The sequence below is a fragment of the Tympanuchus pallidicinctus genome, unplaced genomic scaffold (assembly GCF_026119805.1).
Source record: "Tympanuchus pallidicinctus isolate F22 unplaced genomic scaffold, pur_lepc_1.0 scaffold5, whole genome shotgun sequence".
Lineage (NCBI taxonomy): Eukaryota > Metazoa > Chordata > Aves > Galliformes > Phasianidae > Tympanuchus > Tympanuchus pallidicinctus.
Window position 1 is genome coordinate 28,826,006 of NW_026294769.1, and position 20,127 is coordinate 28,846,132.

Consider the following 20,127-nt stretch of genomic DNA (forward strand, 5'->3'; position numbering starts at 1 on the left):
ATTGGTGTTTGACAGTGATTCTGTTTGGATTTTGATGTGAATATTTTGATGTGAATAACAGTTAATGAATAAAACACATTCTCAACAAAGTTATCCACTCTGATAAAACTGTACTGTTAAGACAGCTATTCTTAAAACATCCATGCAAAGAGAAATTGAGATTGTGCAAAGTTTTGCAAGCAAAGTAATAGGGGTATAGCTGAACAGAGCAGACTGAGCCATTATAGTATTTTCCAACCTGAGCAATTCTATGATTCTATAACAGGTTGCCTGTTGCTCTGCTGAGCATCCTTGTTTTTACACAACATGCACAGTTATTTGCATCAGTTCGTCTCTTTTCTCCACCAGTCACTTTGGTCATGAGGATTCAGACCTGATTCTGTCCCTTTCTTTTGCATCCCATATGTCTTCAGGGGCATGTTCCATCAGAGATTTGGGTGACCTTCTGATTCACAGTGAGCCAGCGAAGTCTCTGAGGCTGAGATTTTGATTGCAAAAGAAATGTTGTATAAAGGAGGAATGGGTATGTGCAATATATGGGACTTATTAGGAGGATAATTAAAGAAGACATTTTAGGCTTGGGCAGAAAATGGTAGGGAGAGAACATAAAAATTGGATCATTGGTTAAAAACTTGACCCAGCCTCTTTCCTTCATCTTGTACACTTAGAGTTGTAGAGGATTTGCTATGTGCATGTGAGATTGTATGGATTTGTGGATTAGCTTTGTCGGCATTTGCAGAGATCTGGTATTGGCCTTGTGATCTTCAGAAAGCATTTCTGTAGTGGAGAGATTCAAAAGGTCTGAGTACTTTGAAGTGTCAAAACTCATGTTAGTTTGTTTAATTTCTCTTTCTGTGTGTTAAGTAGGTGGCCTGGATTTACCTTTTAACTAAGCCTGCATAAAATGTCTGGGTTTACCTTTTAACTAAGCCAGCACAAAATGCATCTTTAATTTTTTACAATTATGTAAATGTAAGAAATGCTAGAATTATTGTGTAATCTAGGAGCTAGGAGAAGGGAGTGCTATCCCAGTCTGAGATCATGAACACTAATTTGGAAATTTTTAGCTAAACAAAATTGTAATTGAAAGAGAAATCCTACATATGTCTGGGAGAGAAAACTTTACTCACGTTCACCCTTCACTGTGGCAATGCCACTTTGTCCTTGTTAAAATTATGTATAATGAGCTCTGACTTTTTTCCATTAGTATAGTATAACATAAATACCATCATCAGGGTTTTGGGATCCTGTTGACAAGTTTTAAAACTCCCACTGTCACTAAACTGACTTATTTTAAAATAAATTGTAATGAGGAGGGTAGAAAGAAAAAAGAAAAAAAAAAAAGGCACTTAGTACAGAAAGTACATTGAGGTGCTGGAGCAGGTCCAAAGAAGGGCAACGAGGCTTGTGAAAGGCTTGGAGAATATGCCCTATGAGGAGAGACTGAAGGAATTGGGAATGTTCAGCTGGGGGAAAAGAAAGCTGAGGAGAGGCCTTATTGCTCTCTTCCAATATCTGAAAGGTGCTTACAGAGAGAATAGGGTTGGTCTCTTCTCACTGGTGACAGGTGACAGGATGAGGGGAAATGGCCTCAAGTTGCGCCAAGTTTAGGTTGGATATTAGGAAACACTTATTTACAGAAGAGGTTGTTAAGCACTGGAATAGGCTCCCCAGGAAGCTGGTTGAGTCACCATCCCTGGATGTGTTTCAAAACTGTTTGGATGTGGTGCTCAGGGACATGATTTAGTGGTGGGTTGTTAGAGTTAGGGAAGTATGGTTAGGTTGTGGTTGGACTCACTGATCTTTAAGGCCTTTTCTAACCTGAGTGATTCTAAGATTCTATGATGTCTCCATGGAAGTTGTGCTTGACATCCCCTGCAAATTGTGAATCTGAACTTCTTCAAGGCCTCTTTTATATGCATTCATTTAATAAGTGCAAAAGTATGTGGAATGATGGGGGTGTCTCTCACTCCAGTCTTGTGACTTGAAGCTTGCTCTGTCCTCATGCATGTGTGGCAGGATTACTGTCCTCCTCTGTCTTAATCTGGGAATTGGTGCTGGCTCAAGGCTCCCAACAAGACATGATTGTTGTCCTCGGATGTACTGAAATACATTGAATCACAGAAACATTATGATTGGAAAATACCACTAAGATCATCTAGTCTGACTGTCAGCCCATCAACATCATAACTACTAAATCATATCTCTACATCTCTATACTATAAATTATCTGTGTACTGAGGTGCACGGCACCTGAGATGTCAATATATTTTGTGTTGACACTCAATTCCTGATCAACAGGAATTGCTCATGCCAATCCAGTATTTTGAACTAGTTTATTGAAATATAGGTAAGATTATTTTTGTGAAAAAAAATGAAAAACGTAAAATAATGAGGTCATCCACAGTGACCTTAATCCTGCCCCAGAGCAAGGCCATGATTTCTTAATCTGAACACAGAATGGAAAGATGGGAACGAGGTTTTGGTTTAAATTTTACTTCCTATCAACACCGAATACATATCTGACATATGTTCCTAACATGCCTTGTTTACCAAATTGTTTTTCTTCCCCTAGGTTTTGGAAAAACTTAATGTCTACAGGCTTGATTCAGTTTTTCTAGTTTACCTGAAATTATGCCAAAGACAGGTATAATTTCTTGTATAAACTTCTTATCTACATTTCCTTGTCATTTGAGAATGGACTGGATTGTCCCAGACAGGTGTCTTCCAGCCTGATAACTATGCCTTGACCTCCAGACAGGCAGAATTTCTCAGCTGGGCCATAACTCTGACTCAAGCAGCAAATTAATCTTGTGCCTGAAGCATGGTTTTGCTAATAGTTCTTCCCTTCCTTGTTCCTGCTTCAAGTAGCTTTTGCGTTTGTTTTTGGATAACTTGCTTGTTTTAGACATTCCCACTTGGACTGGAACAGTAAGAATGTAGTACTGATTACATAAAAACAACTCAGTATTTCCCTGGTGAACAGATGTTCTTGCTCAATGCCCACGTGATACTTTCTTTCCTGAACTCTGTTTTTTTTTTTACGTTTATTAGTAATTCTTTATGAGAAAATATAGTGTGATCTTAAACCTGCATGACTTGTATGAGTCATAGCAAACTGCATGCAACAGAAAATAAAAGGGTATAAATCAATTCCCATGGTGCTTCCTGGAAATTTAAAGCAGCTAAAAAGTTGTTCATGTTGCTTTTAGCAATCACATTCTTCTTATAGTTTGTAGCAGCTCTTATTTTCTTGTCTTTGGTGTTTGTGCAGTTTCTTTCCAACTTACATCTGATTTTAGCACAGCAGCCCTTCACCATTGATGTCATCTGAATTTTACCTCTTAGCCAAACTAAAACAAATTTACGAGTCAAGCAGCATAACATAAAGTTCTCGAACCAAATTGAGAGGTGGACTTTAGAAACAATATGAGAGCACTGAAGCTTTGGTGGCAACAGAGGTTTGTGTATTCACTTTTTTAAGTTGGGTTCTTTAAGTCAATTGCTGGATGGTGAGGAAGCAAAACCAACACATATCACACTGTGAGGTAGTTTGCTTAATAATGGAGATGGTTACTGTATCAAAATAGTAAATTCTATTTCATATGGGTTGTTTTAACCCTGTTTGAATAGCCTTTGTCAGAGCAATGTCTTTCTGTGTTGCTTAAAAGCTTCTGAACAGCCTTGGTGTTGAGTAACATGAAAAACTGGTGTACCCACATTTTTTTACTTGCTATATTTACCAGTCCCATAATGACCAAAGGAATATAACTGTTCTCTATGTATAAACCTGCCTTGTAGTGCAGAAGTTTCCCATTGTGGGTCACTATAGAAAAGTTTGTTAGTAAAAGTGCTGATCACTGTGTTCTGTGATTTACTGCATCTTTTAAAATAATACCAGATATAAAAGTAAGTGAACCATGCAGGCACAAATGAATTCAAACAGACCTGAGAACTGATTTTGACTGAGAAAATTAAAGAGGACTTTTAATCTTCACAGATTTTCATCAACTTAATTTTACCTGTACAATTTCCAGTGCATTCAAATAAATGTAACTGCTAACAGTGTGTATCTTGTTCACACACTGTGGCATAAAAGGAAATCAGTTTTAAATCACTGAACTGATGAGTTAATTTGGATAAACTCTTTGAATGAATCACTATTACTTCCACTGCATTTTCACTTAAGCTTTTTTTTTTTTAAAGACCTTATCAGTCATATCCACGTCTATACTTGTCCACATCAGGAGTGGATTTGCAGCAGTTTAAACTAATGGATTTCTAAGCCAATTTAGATGCATCAGTAATCAAATTTTGTGCGAGCAGCTTGATGCCAATGTGTGCAATTGTACAGAATTCTGCTTACTCTACCTTACATTTATTAACTATTCAGAAAACCACTGGGAGTAAGAACCAGTAGAAGCTTGCTTTCATGCTAACATCAGCATCAAACCAAGAAGTGTGTTTCCAGACTGAGGAGCTGGAAACAACTTTTACAGTCATTTTTCACTGGACAGGAATCGCATGTTGATGTGTCAGTAATGTTGAAAACAGGGATATCCAGCTATATTAATACGTAGCTTAAATTCTGCATGATCATAGAATCATAGAATCGCAAGGTTAGAAACAACCTTCAAGATCATCTAGTCCAACCACCCTCCCATTCCTATTAGTACCACAAGCTACTAAACTATATCTCGTCGCTCCTCATCCAGGCGCCTCTTGAACACTGCCAGGGATGGTGACTCCACCACCTCCCTGTGCAGCCATTCCAGTGCCTGACCACCCTCTGAGAGAAGAAGTTTCTCCTAATGTCCAACCTAAACCTCCTCTGGTATAACTTCTGGCCATTTCCTCGGGTCCTACTATTTGCCTGGGAGAAGAGGCCAGACCCTTTTTCATCACAACATCCCTTCAGGAAGTTGTAGAGTGCAATGAGGTCTCCTCTGAGCCTCCTGTTCTCCAGGCTGAACAATCCCAGCTCCCTCAGCCACTCCTCATAAGATTTGTGCTTCAGACCCCTCACCAGTTTCATTGCCAATCAGATTACTTGGTTTGATCAGATTACTTGGAGATAATTGGCCTGCTTAAATCTACTCAAGGTTCACAGACTAGTTACTGAGATTCACAGATTTGGAAAAGAGAAGGAGAATCTAGTTATTCTCCAGTCCTATGTCCTACGTGGCTAAAGTTGAGCAATTGCACCTTGCAGTTTTCCCATGAAGGTCATGACAAGCTCCTCCTAAAATGAGGGACTGCTGAACCTCTTTGTCATCACTTGGCTCCATTGTCAAAGATAGAGGATGGAAAGCAGAGGATCAATAAGGACTTAACAGGCTGCCCAGGGAGATGGTGGAGTCACCAACCCCGGAGGTGTTCAAGAGCTATGTGGATCTGGCACTGAGGGATATGGTCAGTGGGCATGGTGGGGGTGAGCTGATGTTGGACTAGATTATCCTAGTGGTCTTTTCCAGCCTTAATGATTCTGCAAAGCAGTGTTTCTAAATGAATTAAGGAGGGTAAAACACACAGTCATGGGAGGTTTATTACTGTATGGGCTTGGTCCTGACCATACGCCTCCAGGTTTGACAGGATGCAAGTCTCCAGTGTGTTGGCTGCTCAGATATTAAATATCCGATTTGTAAGTAAAGGGAAATCATATATACAAGAGTACATTAATATGTCCAGAAGTTTCAAGTATGTGACCATTTTTCAACTATGTGACCATTTTAAGAGGCAACACTTACACTGTCATACCCAAGCAGAATGGCAAACATGGGCTCCACTTTGCCAGACTCATTGCATGACTGTGTGCTGAATGAGCTACAGGCATAGCCTGAAAATGAGATTGTGCATTTGCTCCTCAGGTCAAATTTTTAAGAATCCAGATCCAATTCAGAAATAAGAGAGTGTTTTTTATGTGATTAGCCCCAAGAGCACACAGTGTGCAGCCCAAGTCTTTACATTCAACTGTTCTTCAGTCGTCAAAGAAATAAAAAAGAAAAAAAAAGAGTGGTAAGTTTTTCTGGGTATGTTTGAGTTTAAAGCTTTTGATTTGAATCTGCCTAACTCACCTGGCCAAGTACTTGTAGGAATTTCAGCCCTCCATGCTTCCCAAAATCCAGACAATGGGTCATGCATTGTGTTTTTACTTAGGTAGCTGCTTACATTTATGTGTCTGGTTTGGGTTAGTGCAACACCACATTAAAAAAAATTTTTTTTTGCTTTACTAACAGTATTGCCAGAGGGAAAGGGATGCAAATTCTAGAATTTGAGTGTGCTGCAGCAACACATAACAAAATGTTATATCAAAGTGCCAGTGAAGTTGCTTCCTGGAAAATACATGGGAAAAGGATCATGCTGATATTACTACATTTATTTACTGTTACACTCCCTTGGTCTTAGTGGGATAAGCTGTTATATTTCACATTGTTTGCTCTGCTTTCCATAAATGCTTTTTATAACATGAATGCACTGGTATTCAGAAAGATTGTGAATTTCTTACTGTGGTGATTTGATGGTATGTAAGTTCTGAAACACAATATTTTTAGACGGCTGTTTTTGATCTAAGGTCTAATGTTTCTTGTTTTCTATCACTGCTCTGACAGTGAGGAGCATGAGGGAATTGGTGAAGCACTTAGGTGCAGAAAACATCAGAGTAGTACTGTACGCTTCATTTAAGCTATTAATCAGGTAATGTTTCTTGGTGTTTTCTCAGAAAAAAAAAAAAAAAGAAAAAACAAGCACACCATCACATCTTATGGGCCAAGGCTGGAATAAAGCCCTTCAGAAAAGCACCATCACCACATGCATAATAAGATCTGGGCTGTGCGTATGGCCATGTTCTGTCTTCAGAAAATATAAAGCCAAGCCCTCGACTGCTCAAGACCAGTGCAGATCATGTTTTTTTAAGAGCAAAATGTAATAAGCCAACCTAGCAACTATTCACTTGGGTAATAACTATCAGTTTATGTGAAATATTTTCCTTGAGCTTCAGCTTCTTATAGACTTGTCTGCTTTGAGGCCGAATCAGCTGAAGCTGTGCACTCTTAGTGTAAGGGCAAATTTTAATATATAGAGAAGTTCAGCTATGGTTACACAGTAGAAAAGGTGAAGTGGGTCTCATAGGAAGCCTACATGCAATGAATTTTTCTCTGCGCATCCATAATTTGCAGTGATATTACAATGATAAATAACATTTAGAAGACACCTTCATCTGTCTCACTTGTTCTCTGTACACTAATTCAGCTTTCCTGGGACTGCAATTAAACTTCTGACTGGCATCAGCAGCTTCCAGCAGCAGCCGTTAAAAGAAAAAAATAAATCTGGTAGAGAAATACTCACCTGTCATCCATTGACAGCACTCATGCAGATTTTGTAACTCATTCTCATGTGAGATACAGGATAAGCCATGGTCAGGCTTGGGTTTCAGGAGCCCCTTAGTGCATCCAGCTGGAAAGCTGCAAGCTAACCATTCCAAACTTGCAAAATGGACAGCAGCACAGGCTTTTAGACCTCAGGGTACATTAGATGTTACTATGTTTACATACTCTGTATAGTTGTCAGTTGTGCCTGTTTCTACCTTTGGTGTATCTCCGGCTTTCGTTGGCTGAGATTTATGACTTGGCAGTGGTGGGGACACAGAAAAAACATGGCATTGGCAGAAGTCCTGATGGCACAGTACAGAGATTTCTGTAGTTCTCTTTTGGGATAATGACATCCATAACTCACTCTGGTATTATTCCCTCAAGCAGTCTAGAACTTCTTAGGAAAATCTTTATTTCAGGTTTTTTTTTAATGGTCTCTGTTTCCTCAGAAGCCATCTGTGCTTTGAGAATAGTTGTTTTTATGCATGCTCCATTTTCTTACCTACTTTTTGCACAAGAAAACAAAAATACAGGATCTAAAACTCCATTTCTAAGTATTTACTCCACCACCACCCCCCTCCAAACCTCAACAAAGCAGGGAAATACATGCACAGTAAAGAGAACATCAGCTCTGTTGGAACGTACCATGGCAAATCATGCCCTGCACTTCTGCATGGAGAGCTCAGGGGCTGCAGCTCTGAAGTCTCAGCTCTGCATGGATGTGCCTGCATCCCCCCCACTCCAATCCTACCTCATTGTGCAGATATGTGGGAGTATTGGTGCAGCATACCTTTACACGGGAGTTAAATCATAAGGAGGAAGTCCATCAGTGCAGGGTGGAGGAGCTCTTGCCTCATTAATAGTTAATCGTGTACATGCTGTGTATTTTGCTGCTCCTTTTTCTCAAGAGAAGCACCATTATTTTAGTTGACTTTAAATTTGCACCCTTATGTATCCCTGCATTTGTTAACTAAGATCACCTGGGACTACCAAGTCAGACAGGGGAAGATGTTGCTCACCTATCTCATCCTGAACTGCTCAGCTGCTCACTGTGTGAAACTGATCCCTTCACAAGTGTTGATCTGCCTTGGGGTTCTCTTGAGCACCCATTCACTGAGCTAAAACTCTGGGTTTGAGTGCTGATGTTTGCTCCCAAGGGCTCATCTCCCTAGTGAGCGTGTTTAAACAACTGAAGTGCTCTTACAATGAAACATTCAAATTCAAGTCTTTATTATTATGCAATCTCGGATTTTTATTTTTTTTTCATCATTAGACTTCCTTCTGAACTGGGTGGTTGACACTCCCTGTTTCAAATTCCTGTCCCATGAGCTAGTTGTTCGGAAATACTAGCTAGGAGGACAAACACCGTGACTATTTTTCGTTAAATTTTTTTTGTTGGGGAAAGTTCTTTTTCTCTCAGTATCCATGATTAAATTGTAACCCAAAGGCATAGCTACATAAATGGAATCAAGATCAAAACGAGGAGGAGAGCAGTGAGGATGGATATGGCTGGGAATGAGGGGCTGACTCAAGGTGCTTTGGGAGCCAGGGTTTCCTTGCACATGATTTAACTTATTCTTCAACCAAACCTTGATAATGCTGCAGCACAAGAATGTTTATCTGCTGTATCAGAATCACAGAATGGCTTAGTTTGGAACGGACCTCCAAGGCCAGCCAGTTCCATCCCCATGCTGTGGGCAGGGCTGCCACCCACTGATCAGGCCGCTCTTGGTGCTATGTAAAGTAATACAGAAAACTACTCTATATTATGACAAACTGTGCGTTTATACACACACTTAATGTTCAGAAAAAGTTATTTCTGATTAACTCCGTGCCTAAACAATGACAAATGAATCTGCTTTGATTTGACTCTCCAGTCAGATCATTTTGAGTATAGAAGTTCACTCCTTGATCCATATCCAAGAATGCATTTATTAGGAATTATGGAGTCCTTTTAAATTCACTTCCTGATGTGAATTAAACAAACTCTCAAGTGCAAAACTGTCTGAATGTCCCCTGTGTGAAGATTTCTGTGTTTTTTCCATGTACCCTGTGAACCTGTGCTGTTCTCCACCTCCAGCACTGGGTGGCCACGATTTCCTCTTGCCCACAACACAGCATCTTCCTTCACCTACCCAATGCTGCACAAGAACAGCTCCAGCTCCTTTCTCTTAGGGAGTGTTCCTTTTATTCTTTGAGCACCTTTGCATTGAAAATCACCCAGTGAAATTCAGACAGGTCCTTCAGGTTGCCATATCACTCGTTGCTCGGTTCTTGAAAAGTGCCTAGAGAAACCCAGTGCACCAAATCCCTTTTACTGTCATACTTCAGCCACTGGGAGGGCTCAGGCAGCTCCAGCGCTGAGCAAACAGTTGCAGCCAGAGCACGGTTTGCTGTCATTTCTGCACAGGAGTGGTGGGAGCTTGCATCATTTCCAGTAATGGAGCGCCTGGGGATCTTTTATGACTTGTACGCTTTGCTTCTCCGGAGCTGTACAGTGCATGCTGCATGACTCCAGGAAACCAAGGATTTGTTTTGACTTGCTGAAACAACGTTTGCTGTTTCTCTTTACAATTTCACCGTATGACTTGTCAATCCTCTCCCCCTCTTAATAACTTCACATTTAATTAGCTGAGTGCAAACATCTTTCACTGTGGAGTGGATTAGGCTCCTCGTTGAGTGCATTTACCAGCAGAATGGAAGACATCTCAATCAAGGGTCTCTGTATTTGTCCTGCACTGACCAGAGTGCCGGTAGCTGTCAACAGACAGTTGTTGTTGACTCTCTGTCCCTTCAAGGATGATCAGTGACATGCAGACCAGTCACGTTGGAGCTTTCTTTTTATTTTACAGTCTTTTTCTCCTCATTAAGAGCACTTTTGGAGTGTGTTGTTATCTGCTAAGTAGAAGAGTGACACCTGTGTGCCTTGCAAGGATGTCCTGAAGGTGCTGCTGTCTGCCCAGGAGTTCCACAATGCCCTTACTCAGCATATTTTAAATTGGGCATTTTATACATTGCTGAATTGCAAGGTAGCATGGCACACAAACCTCTATTAGATGAGCTTGGAACAGGCTTGCCAAAGCATTACCTGGATATATGAGTGAATGTATATGCTTTAAATTCTTCAGTGGTAAATTTCATTTTGCATTTCCACCACTTGGAGAGCATTTCTGCAGGCCATGAGCCACTTAGGTTATTTCTGGGATCCCATCACCTCAGCAGCAGCCTCCAGAATTCTATGTAAGTCTGCTTGTGCTGCAGCAAGAGCAGCCAATTTCCCTGAGTGTCCACAGTCACAACAAATGCTTTTTTGTCAGCATCAAAACCAATGAAGAACTGTGCAAAATTCACATGCCTCTTTGTAAATTTGTCATCTTTCCTGTTAGTTTCATAGGTTTGTCTTGTCGTAAGCAGTTTTAAAAAGCACCTTTAACCCTTATAAACTTCACTTCCTGGGAGTTAAAATTTGACAAGTTCATTTTCATCTATCTCTTCTCTCCAAGATGCTGTGGTTTCTGTTTGATTCTTCAGAAGTGAATCAGTTTCAAAACTCACACAACCTTCACAAAATGCTCTTTTTCCATTAGCATTTAAAGAGTTTAACATGGGTTCAGGCATGTTATCAGAAACTCAGACCAGACTTCTTAAAAAAATCCCATGTGATTTCATGCCCTGGAAACACCTTTTACGCTGCAACTATTCCTGCAACTATTGGGAGATATGAGGCGTGTGGATCTGAGCTAGTCAAATTAATGCCAGAATGGCTTCTGGCTCTACAAGCACATACAGTGCAAAGAGGGAGCAGAACAGCTGTAGCAGACTTACCTTTCATGTGGGTGGCACAGACGTCTGCCAATTAAAATGAATCATTTCTTGCCATATGATTATTGTTAAAAAGAATTCATGTTAACGTGTTTGTGTCTGAACTTTGCACAGGTTAATGCCTGCATTTATTTGCTTAAAAAATAGAGCATATCATGATTGTTTTTTATTCTTAATGGACTTTTTTTCCTTCATTTGAGAGCATTCCAGGATTTCAGCAAAGCAGAGCTGCCAACTATCCCTTAAAGGAGGTTTTTTTTCTCCATGAACTGCATTCTGCATGTAATTCTGTATACATCAGCCAATAGTTCCTAATCTGAGAACCTCAAGATAAGCTTCTGCATCTATATAGAAGCACTTATGATGAGAGCACGGCCATCAACATGTGAAAAGGAGTCCTCATAAACTTTTGAAGTCTTGTTGCAAACATTTATTCTTACGCTTTCCTTTAAGAAGTTCCACCAGCTGCCAGGCTTTAGACATTGACTACGTTACATTAACTCTATTTGTGCAAAATTAAGCATTTTTCAAAAAATACACATATATGTTTATTGTGAGAAATATGAGCAGCAAAACGTTATCTTAAACATGCCCTCCACAGCTTACAAGACTTTTTAAAATATCTGAACAGGCTGTGCAAAAATTGTAACAATTTATAACAAGAAATACACAAGTTGAAGCATGATGAACATCAAGTCTTGGATCTCAGATGGGTTTATGATCTCTATCTGAACAAAGAAATGCAGCTTAAAAAGTATAAGTTAATAGAGTGGGGCAGGGCGAAGAAAGAGAAAACAATTGCAATAAAGCTGCTCTGGCATACACATCAGTACGAACAGAAGACGCTGATAAGCAAGGTATTTCCCTAGCACAGTTATCGGAGCTTTTGGGGATTCTTTGGCTAACAGCACTCTCCTTGCCTCTGCTCTGTCCATGCTCATGGTGTCTTAAGATGGTATACATACATTTTCCTTTCAATAAATCAAGAACTTTCATGTTTTTTCCAGTGTCATCCTGCATTACTACCTATAAGAAGACACCACCTCCAGTCCCACCAAGAACTACCACCAAACCATTTATCTCTATCACAGCCCAGAGCAGCACAGAGTCTGCCCAAGATGCGTATATGGATGGGCATGGACAGAGGGGAGATATCATCAGTCAGTCTGGACTTAGCAACTCCACAGAGAGTTTGGACAGTATGAAGGCACTAACAGCAGCTATTGAAGCTGCTAATGCACAGATCCACGGCCCAGCAAGTCAACATGTAGGGAACAACACTGCCACTGTCACCACCACCACAACCATTGCCACCGTTGCAGTAGAAGATAGAAAGAAGGACCACTTCAAGAAAAACAGATGCTTATCTATCGGAATACAGGTACAGTACAGGATTTAGGTTATATGTGTGCCATTGTTTTGGGTTTCTACGTTTATTTTACTGCTCATTATGCAATGTTTTGTATATTTTTTTCTTCTTTTTCTTTCAGATACCTATTAGAATTTCCAGCAGCTTTATAATGCTACATGGTACTAATGATGTTTTACTAATTTATCATAAAAACATCAGATTAGAGAATTTAAGTCTCCTTGCTGCTTGTTATTCAGCTCTGTTAAATTACACACATGAGCACTAATCTATGAATCATAACACAGCGGGGGTCAGAAAGGCATGAATTAAATCATTGAAAGGGAATGTGTAAAACAATGATTTACATTACACTATCACCCAAAAAATATTTTCATCCAGCCTCACTGAATTAATTGTCACTGCTTATTCATGCATTTCATAATGACTGGTGGCCGCTCGAATGAGGCAGCATTGTTTCCATCCCAGCCTCAAGAGCAGAGGATAAGTTCCTTCTGACTTGCATTTTGTTACCTCTAGTGGAATGAAACAAGAAAACTAACCCTGCCAAAGTTCACTTGTATTTACAGAAAGGAGAAGAGCAAATAAACTAGGCCAATTTAATCTGCTATCTTAATTAATTTTTCCCATATCCCCCCACAAGAATGTGCATGGAAGGCCAACTATCTGCTTGCAGGATTAGCTCTTGCAACAAAGTACTTGAACTTGCAATCAACTGAAAATCAGCACAAGTTTTGATGGGAGATGAATCCCGAGCAAACAGAACAGCAATCCACAGCTTATCTGCCTTCCCAAGAAAACATGATTTTTTTTCCCTGCAGATGGAGGTTGTGTTTACAACCTCCTCTGTGCCTGGACAGGCTTATCTGATTAGCAGAGCCTAAGAACTTACCGTGAAATCACTGCATCCGCCTGACGAGATTGGAGGTGCTGAGCATGCCATCCCCAGAGGCAGCTGCCAGACAAGCAGTGACTTTACTCACCTTGTGCTTCTTCTTTGAAGGCCAAGAGTTACTACAGCCCGTGGGTCTGCTGCCTTTCTTGTACCCTTTCTCTGCTTCACAGCTGTTTGGTTTGGATATATTCTGAAAGAAGGGATATATTTAGTGTTAAATGCAGGAGCAAGACCCAGATTGGACAGGGATAAAGGAACACCCTATTACTTATTGCCAAACCCAGTCAAGGCTAAGGTGCTGCTGTTTTATTGTTGTGATCCCTCCTTTCACTGAACAAAGCAACAAAGACCTTTGCAGACAAAGTAATGGGTAGAAAGAAATAAAGTCTGTGTTTGCAGCATTCCATATGAATAGCAGTAACATGAACCATGGTTCCCAAGACACCATCTCCCATCTTTCTTTTCTGAAGGTAGCATTGGTGCAAGTAAAGAACAGGGCTTTTAGGAGAAACAGGAGCCCCAGTTTGCTGAAATCTGAGGAAAACAGAGGCCCAAATGCTGCTCAAGCCCCTGAAAATCTCCTGCTGAAACCGTAAAAATTACAGCTGAGTAGCTTAATCACCATCCATATGCCAACCTCCCTCCACTGACTGCAATAGAAGCCAAGTTCAGACTTACACAGAGCTCAGAGCAGGTGAACACCTTCCTTGTAATTTGGCCTAGAGCAGTGTAAGCCATATTAGCCAGGAGTTTGCTTCCTTCTATAATAAACATGAAATGCACATGTGGTAAGAACTCCTGCTGTGTGCCTTGCACCCCTCAGTTGCTCCTAGATCACCAGCAGTCTTTGCTGTAAACCTGTTTAACAAACAAGCAAAGTAAAGCTGCCAAAACAGTTACTTCTCTCTATTAGTTTTGTAATTTAAGGTGGAATTATCACCCTAAAACCTTACTGTTTGGTAATTACCTTGCTTCACTGTCTTGTTCTGAAACTCCTATCTTTCTGATCACTTTTCCTGCACAAGGCTGTTATATTTGCTCTCAATAGCAAGCTGGTGGGAGACATGCTCGCTGCACCCAAGGTTCTTGTATAGCCAGGGTCAGAGTGGATGCACTGTGGTCCAAAAATGCTGTTTGCTGCCATGTTTGGGTTGTTTGTTTGGTTGGTTGGGTTTTTTTTGACTAACAATCCCTTATGTAGCATTGGGACTTAACAGCTACAGTGACTGGAGCCAGTCACTAAAATTTTACTAATTTACCATTACTAAAAGTAAATATGCCATTTTAACATAACCATGTATGCAATGTACAAAGTAACAGGTAAAACCTACAGAATGGTGCAGTGCAGGAATTGGATTTGCAGCTGCTCAGAGGCTCTGGCAAATCTCAGCATCCAACCTCTACAACATACTGGACAAACTCCACTTGCATGTCTTAGGCTTAATGTCATCTTAACAGAGATGCCTTAGAGATTAACAAGAATGATGAATATTCATGAATAACATCAGCAGTGGGCGTACCAGAGGTAAACCATCCAAGTGGATGAAGGTAGCTATGGTACAAGCCATATGTGCAGCACTTAGTAGAGATCATGAATAGAAATTCTAAGTACCCAGGCGATATCTCAGCCAAAATATATTCTAATGAGCTACTAATCTTTTTAAGGTTGATGGTGCTGAAGAAACTGCCAAACTAGGTGAAAATAAAGCAACCAGTAAGTTCCAGTCCATAGGAGTGCAAGTTGAGGAGGAGAAGTGGTGAGTAAAAGATAATACTGTTTTTCTAAAGCAAGTAGTTGTACTACAACTTATTTCTATGAATTCCAGTTCCTGCTCACATGGCAACATAAATGTGCTTCCTGTCTGAGTCGTTAGGTCATTGGGCTGTTGTTGCTCAGAGGGCATTTTCCAGGAGCAGTAGGAGACCTGAATTTTGGTTTGTACCTGGCCAGAGCATGGCACGGGGCACATCATTGCTCTGCAGCAAGAAGAAGGTTGTCCTCACAGCCTCTCCTGAGAAAAATGTATGGAATATGAGTTGACCACATTTTGTATTTTCCTATAGTTTCAAAAGGCTAAGGTGATATCAGCAAAAAGAAATGTGTTATGCAGCGACTCTGTCAGACTGTTACCAAGTTCACCATTAACCTGCTAAAACATCTCCTTCTGGCAGACATTTCTTTATGCCTGAAACTTCAGCCCCGTTTACCCACAGCTCTTCTAGCTCTAGATAAATGAGCACGTTAGAATAGGTGCTGAAGAGCCATGTCCCTTCAGCCCGAGCACAAAGGCAGTAACTACCCCAAAAAGCCAACTCTCCCTCACCTCCCTTCTCCCATGGAAAATAAAAGGAGAAAAAAAAATAAAAGGAATGGGAAGGAAATAAAGAGATGGCTGTTTTGTAAATACCTTATTTCCAAAGTCCTCTTTCTATTGCTGCTCATATTGCTCCAGGAAAAAAAGGTAAGATTTGCCTGCAAATATCTGCCCTGAGGAAGCATTATCTCTGCGTTGCCTGATCACAGCTGTGTTTTGAGGGATTTCTTGCAGATCAGGTTGAGGTTGCTGCTACTGAGAGCAGATGGACAAGCAGCAATCCATCATGGACTTTCAGAAGTGAACAGGCTGATAAAGAACAGCCCTTAATCCTCAGAAAATGAGTGTACTCAGGAAACAAAGGGCTTATCATCACAATTTGGCACTCACATTCTTTTTTTTTATGATTATTTATTTCTTTTTTAAGCATACCAAAGTACACTGTATTGATTATCTGTTACAGGAATAGAACTGTAAATATGACACCTTCTTCCCTTCCCCTGCACCAAAACATGTGCAGAACCTCAGAAAAGCCCTACCGAGATGAATCCATGATGAAAGTTAAAAAAAACCAAAACCTCTCAGGATTCAGAAATATTAAATGAACATCAAATAAAATGAAAAGAATGAGACAGCAAAAAATATAAATAACAGCAAATTGATTGTGTTTCTGTGCCAATCTAAGTTATTAAGCGTGCTGTAGTGTGCACTAGGAAAGCTCTTTGCTTAATGCACCAAAAGCCTACTGTACAAAATTTGTTACACTCCTTAGTTTCCTACTCTTTCCTCTCCCTTTCCCTCACCTCACATGATGACCATTCTCACCATAAGGAGTCTTACTTCCTCACACACCCTTTTAAATATTCCTGCTTCTGCACTTGGACCAAGTGAGCAAAAAATGTTTGCCTCCATGTTGATCCAAGTGTCTCAAAACCAGAGCATCACAGGAGCAGAGCTATCCCTTCTTTCTCTTTGGCTTAGACCTTTCATTAGCCCTTCAGTCTCCGCAACCTGGGCTTCCTGCCAAGACAAATGACTCTGAATCCTCCTCCTCTTGCACTGCTCAAGGGATAAACGTGCCTAACGCTCTCTGACCACATTACAACTTGATCCATCACTTATCCTCAGTTTTTTATACCACCTGCTCTCAACTCCTTTCGTACCCATTCCCCACGTTTAACTCCAATTTTTAGATTTTACTGAGTACCATTCTCAAGTCCTTCTCTTAGGGAAGGAAGAATAAAAAAAGTATACATTTCTTTCAACAATGACTTCATAATCTTCCTGCTGTTTCTCTCTTATCTCTCATCTGATCTCCCTCATGGTGATAACAAAACCCCAGATAACATATTCCTCCTCTTTCTTAACATGACTTATTCCTTCCAGAGACAAGTTTGAAAAGTATTGCTAATGCAGCTGACATTTTCAGTTTAAACTTCTTCAGATTGTCTTTTCTCTTTACCTTTGAGTCCTTCTTCAAGGATTCTTCTTCAAGGGACCACCTTGTCTTCCTCACCTACAGAAGATGATTGAATTGTTGGAAGTTAGCCAGTTCTACTGGACCAGAAAAGGAGAATCTATATATTGTGCCAGGCCAACTATGACACCTTTATTGAATAAAGGCTATGTCTTTTATTGCTCTTTGTCTCATAACTCAGTAACTACTTTCAGTTTGTTGCATTTTATTATGTGTGCCCCTGGATTTCCTCCTCTTACATCTTCACCCAAAAATTATCTTGCTCATTGCTCCTAGTTATACTGTCAAGTGGTTATTGTACTTGGTCTGCCATCAAAAGAAATTTTGAATGCTGACACAGTGGTAGATTATGGTCTAAGGACATTGCCACAGGAGAGTAGGGCCATAGGCACATGTATGCATATTCCTCATATCCTTCTTCTCTAGCTTCTATGGTGATAAAGGAAGCTCTCCCCACCTTTTGGCGTAGTGCAGTGTCTGGTATGTGGTACCACATAAAGTGAAATGGCTTGAAGTGGTGATGTGGTAATATTAGAAAAAATATACTTTTCTATGGTCTTCAAGGAACAACAACCACTTTCTTTTTTTTTTATTTATTTAGTCTTTTGGGTTTGACAACTTCTTATCCTGACAAAAGAAAAAAAAAAAAAGGAAAACTCAGGTTTTAGGTTCTCCCCTGCACAACCTGCCAGTCGTATGCTCTCACTCAAACTTCTGAACTCCTCAGTTCCTAGAACGTATCCTTCAAAACTGTATGTTAGCTAAGCTGAGATGGGACTGAGATTTCCTTGATTTTGGTCTGCAGCATTATCTGGCTTCATGTGTTCTCCACAGTGGAAGCCATTCCATTGAGAAATTCTAGGGGATTTTGGTGACATGAAACAATAATAGAGGATTAGTTTCCCTGTTAAGACTCCTAGTGATGAAAAAAAAGATTATGTCAGTGGGAGAGGGGGATGGATAGGGCAAAGAACTTAACATCATGTACCTTGACGACATATGGCAGAAGATCCTGCCATCCAAAGTCCTCCATGTCAGGGCTGCCATATAAAGTCCCCTGTTTGCTCTGTTTTGCTGATGGTTGCTGCAACTTTAACAGAGAAATACACAGCAAGAAAGAGTCAGCCAATAGGTAAAGAGAGGCAAGTCTAATCTAATCTAATATATGAGAGTCTGACATCAGTTGGTTTGGAATCAGCATCTGTTCCGGGGTTTTGTTTTTTGTTTGTTTCTTTAGGAAAGAAATAAGTTCTCTGAGTTGAAATGTAAACATGTTTTTCAAAAGAACGTTTAGGAGTAGAGAGTCAAATGCTAACAGGTGATGCTGTTGTTGCTGTTCAAAACACATCTACTGTTGCTCTCCATACAGGTTTATCCAGTCTGAGGTTTCATGGCTTTCTGCACCGCAGGCCAGGTATCTGCTGTAGTTCTCTGAAGCTGTAATTATTACACCTTGTGCCTTCAAGGCACAACTGAATACAAAAGGGCCAAGCCTGAAAGAAGAGGAAGAAGGAAGTCTCTGCTAAAAAAAATTACCAGCGATTTCTGAACCTTCTTCTTGTTTTGTTATATTTTAGGTAAAGCTATGAATGTTTTGTGTGTGTAGAAAACAATGAAAACTTAAGCTCAACCACTCTCCTGTTTTAAATGAAAGCAGAGCAAAAAAAAAAAAAAAAAAGAAGAAAAAAGACACATGGAACACAAATGGTATTTTGCAAGAGTAAAACATCCTGGAAATGAGTGAGGAAGCGATGTCAGAGACTAAGATTACCATCTATTAGGCAGCTCTTTTAGATGTGCTGGAGGTAGGCAGATAGTGGTTGTCTTCCTGTATTTCCGTGTCATTCAACATACATTTCCTTGGGAGTATTTTTTTAATTTTGAACTGATGCTATATTCTATTGCCAACTTGTTTTTCTTTTGAAAACAGATAGGTTACACAATCCAGTGCCAAGAAGCTGTCAAGCAAGCCTGTAGCATACTATTATATAGATAAAACAAAAGCAAAAGAAAGTAGGTCATTACGTTTTATTTGTTGAGCAGAGTCTGGCTTTTGGTGGTACTAGCCTATATTGAACCCAGTAAGAATATAGTCCTGAAAGCTTTGAAATGTAATGCCTCCAGCAATGCATTCTCTTGGCAAGTATACCTTGATGTTTCCACATTTGAGATTCAATGTAAACTGAAAATCGAGGGTGTTATCTGAAACTGTAAATGGCCATCCAAACCAGAAGCAAATCAGAGTCTAGGACACTGCAGAAAGCAAAAGTAGGAATGATATGGAGGTAGGGGTATGGAGAAGAATGAGGTTGGCTTAGGAGCATTGCTTTTCTCCATTATTCTGGAAGATGTGGAGGATGCTTGTGTACTTTGGAGGATGCTTTGGCTCTCAGTGAACCCAACCTAAGTGACTGAAAAACTGATGTGTAAGCACAGTGATTGTATATCAGTAGGTGTGTGTATGCAGGCAATGCATTTCAGTTCAGATAAGGTTTTGTCAGGTTGGTGGCCAAATTAAAGCAGTTTAAGAAAAACAACAACAACAAAAAAAAAAAAAACAGCATAAACTGGACCCAAAAAATGTTCACTGTCAAATCAGCCTAAAGCTAAAATCTTTCTAACCATTGATACCAGTCGAACTGCTTTCTCTGCCAGGGGCCAGGAGCAGATCCTCCAAACAAGTCTAAAGGAATGTGTGCAAAAGCAAAGTGTGAAGGGTGCGTACAGGGCAGTGCTTCTCCCCACAGACCTCCCTGCTCAGCTGCTGGCTGTTAGGGACTTCGGAAACCCAAGTGTAACAGTCCAGATCCTCTGGATCTGTCTCCTGTGAATTTGTTCAGCTTCTCTTTGAACATATTTCTACCTTTGACTTTCCCAGGATC

At 40.2% G+C, this 20,127-nt stretch overlaps 1 protein-coding gene across 3 annotated transcripts in view; it reads left to right on the plus strand.

The window, feature by feature from the left end:
• DLGAP1 (DLG associated protein 1) overlaps positions 1 to 20,127 on the plus strand; it is a 368,791-nt gene that overhangs the window by 332,596 nt on the left and 16,068 nt on the right. For all 3 annotated transcript variants that reach the window (XM_052703449.1, XM_052703450.1, XM_052703451.1), the window contains 2 exons: positions 12,197 to 12,570; positions 15,119 to 15,210. In XM_052703449.1, the coding sequence (XP_052559409.1) occupies positions 12,197 to 12,570; positions 15,119 to 15,210 (466 nt within the window). The remainder of the gene's footprint in view (positions 1 to 12,196; positions 12,571 to 15,118; positions 15,211 to 20,127) is intronic.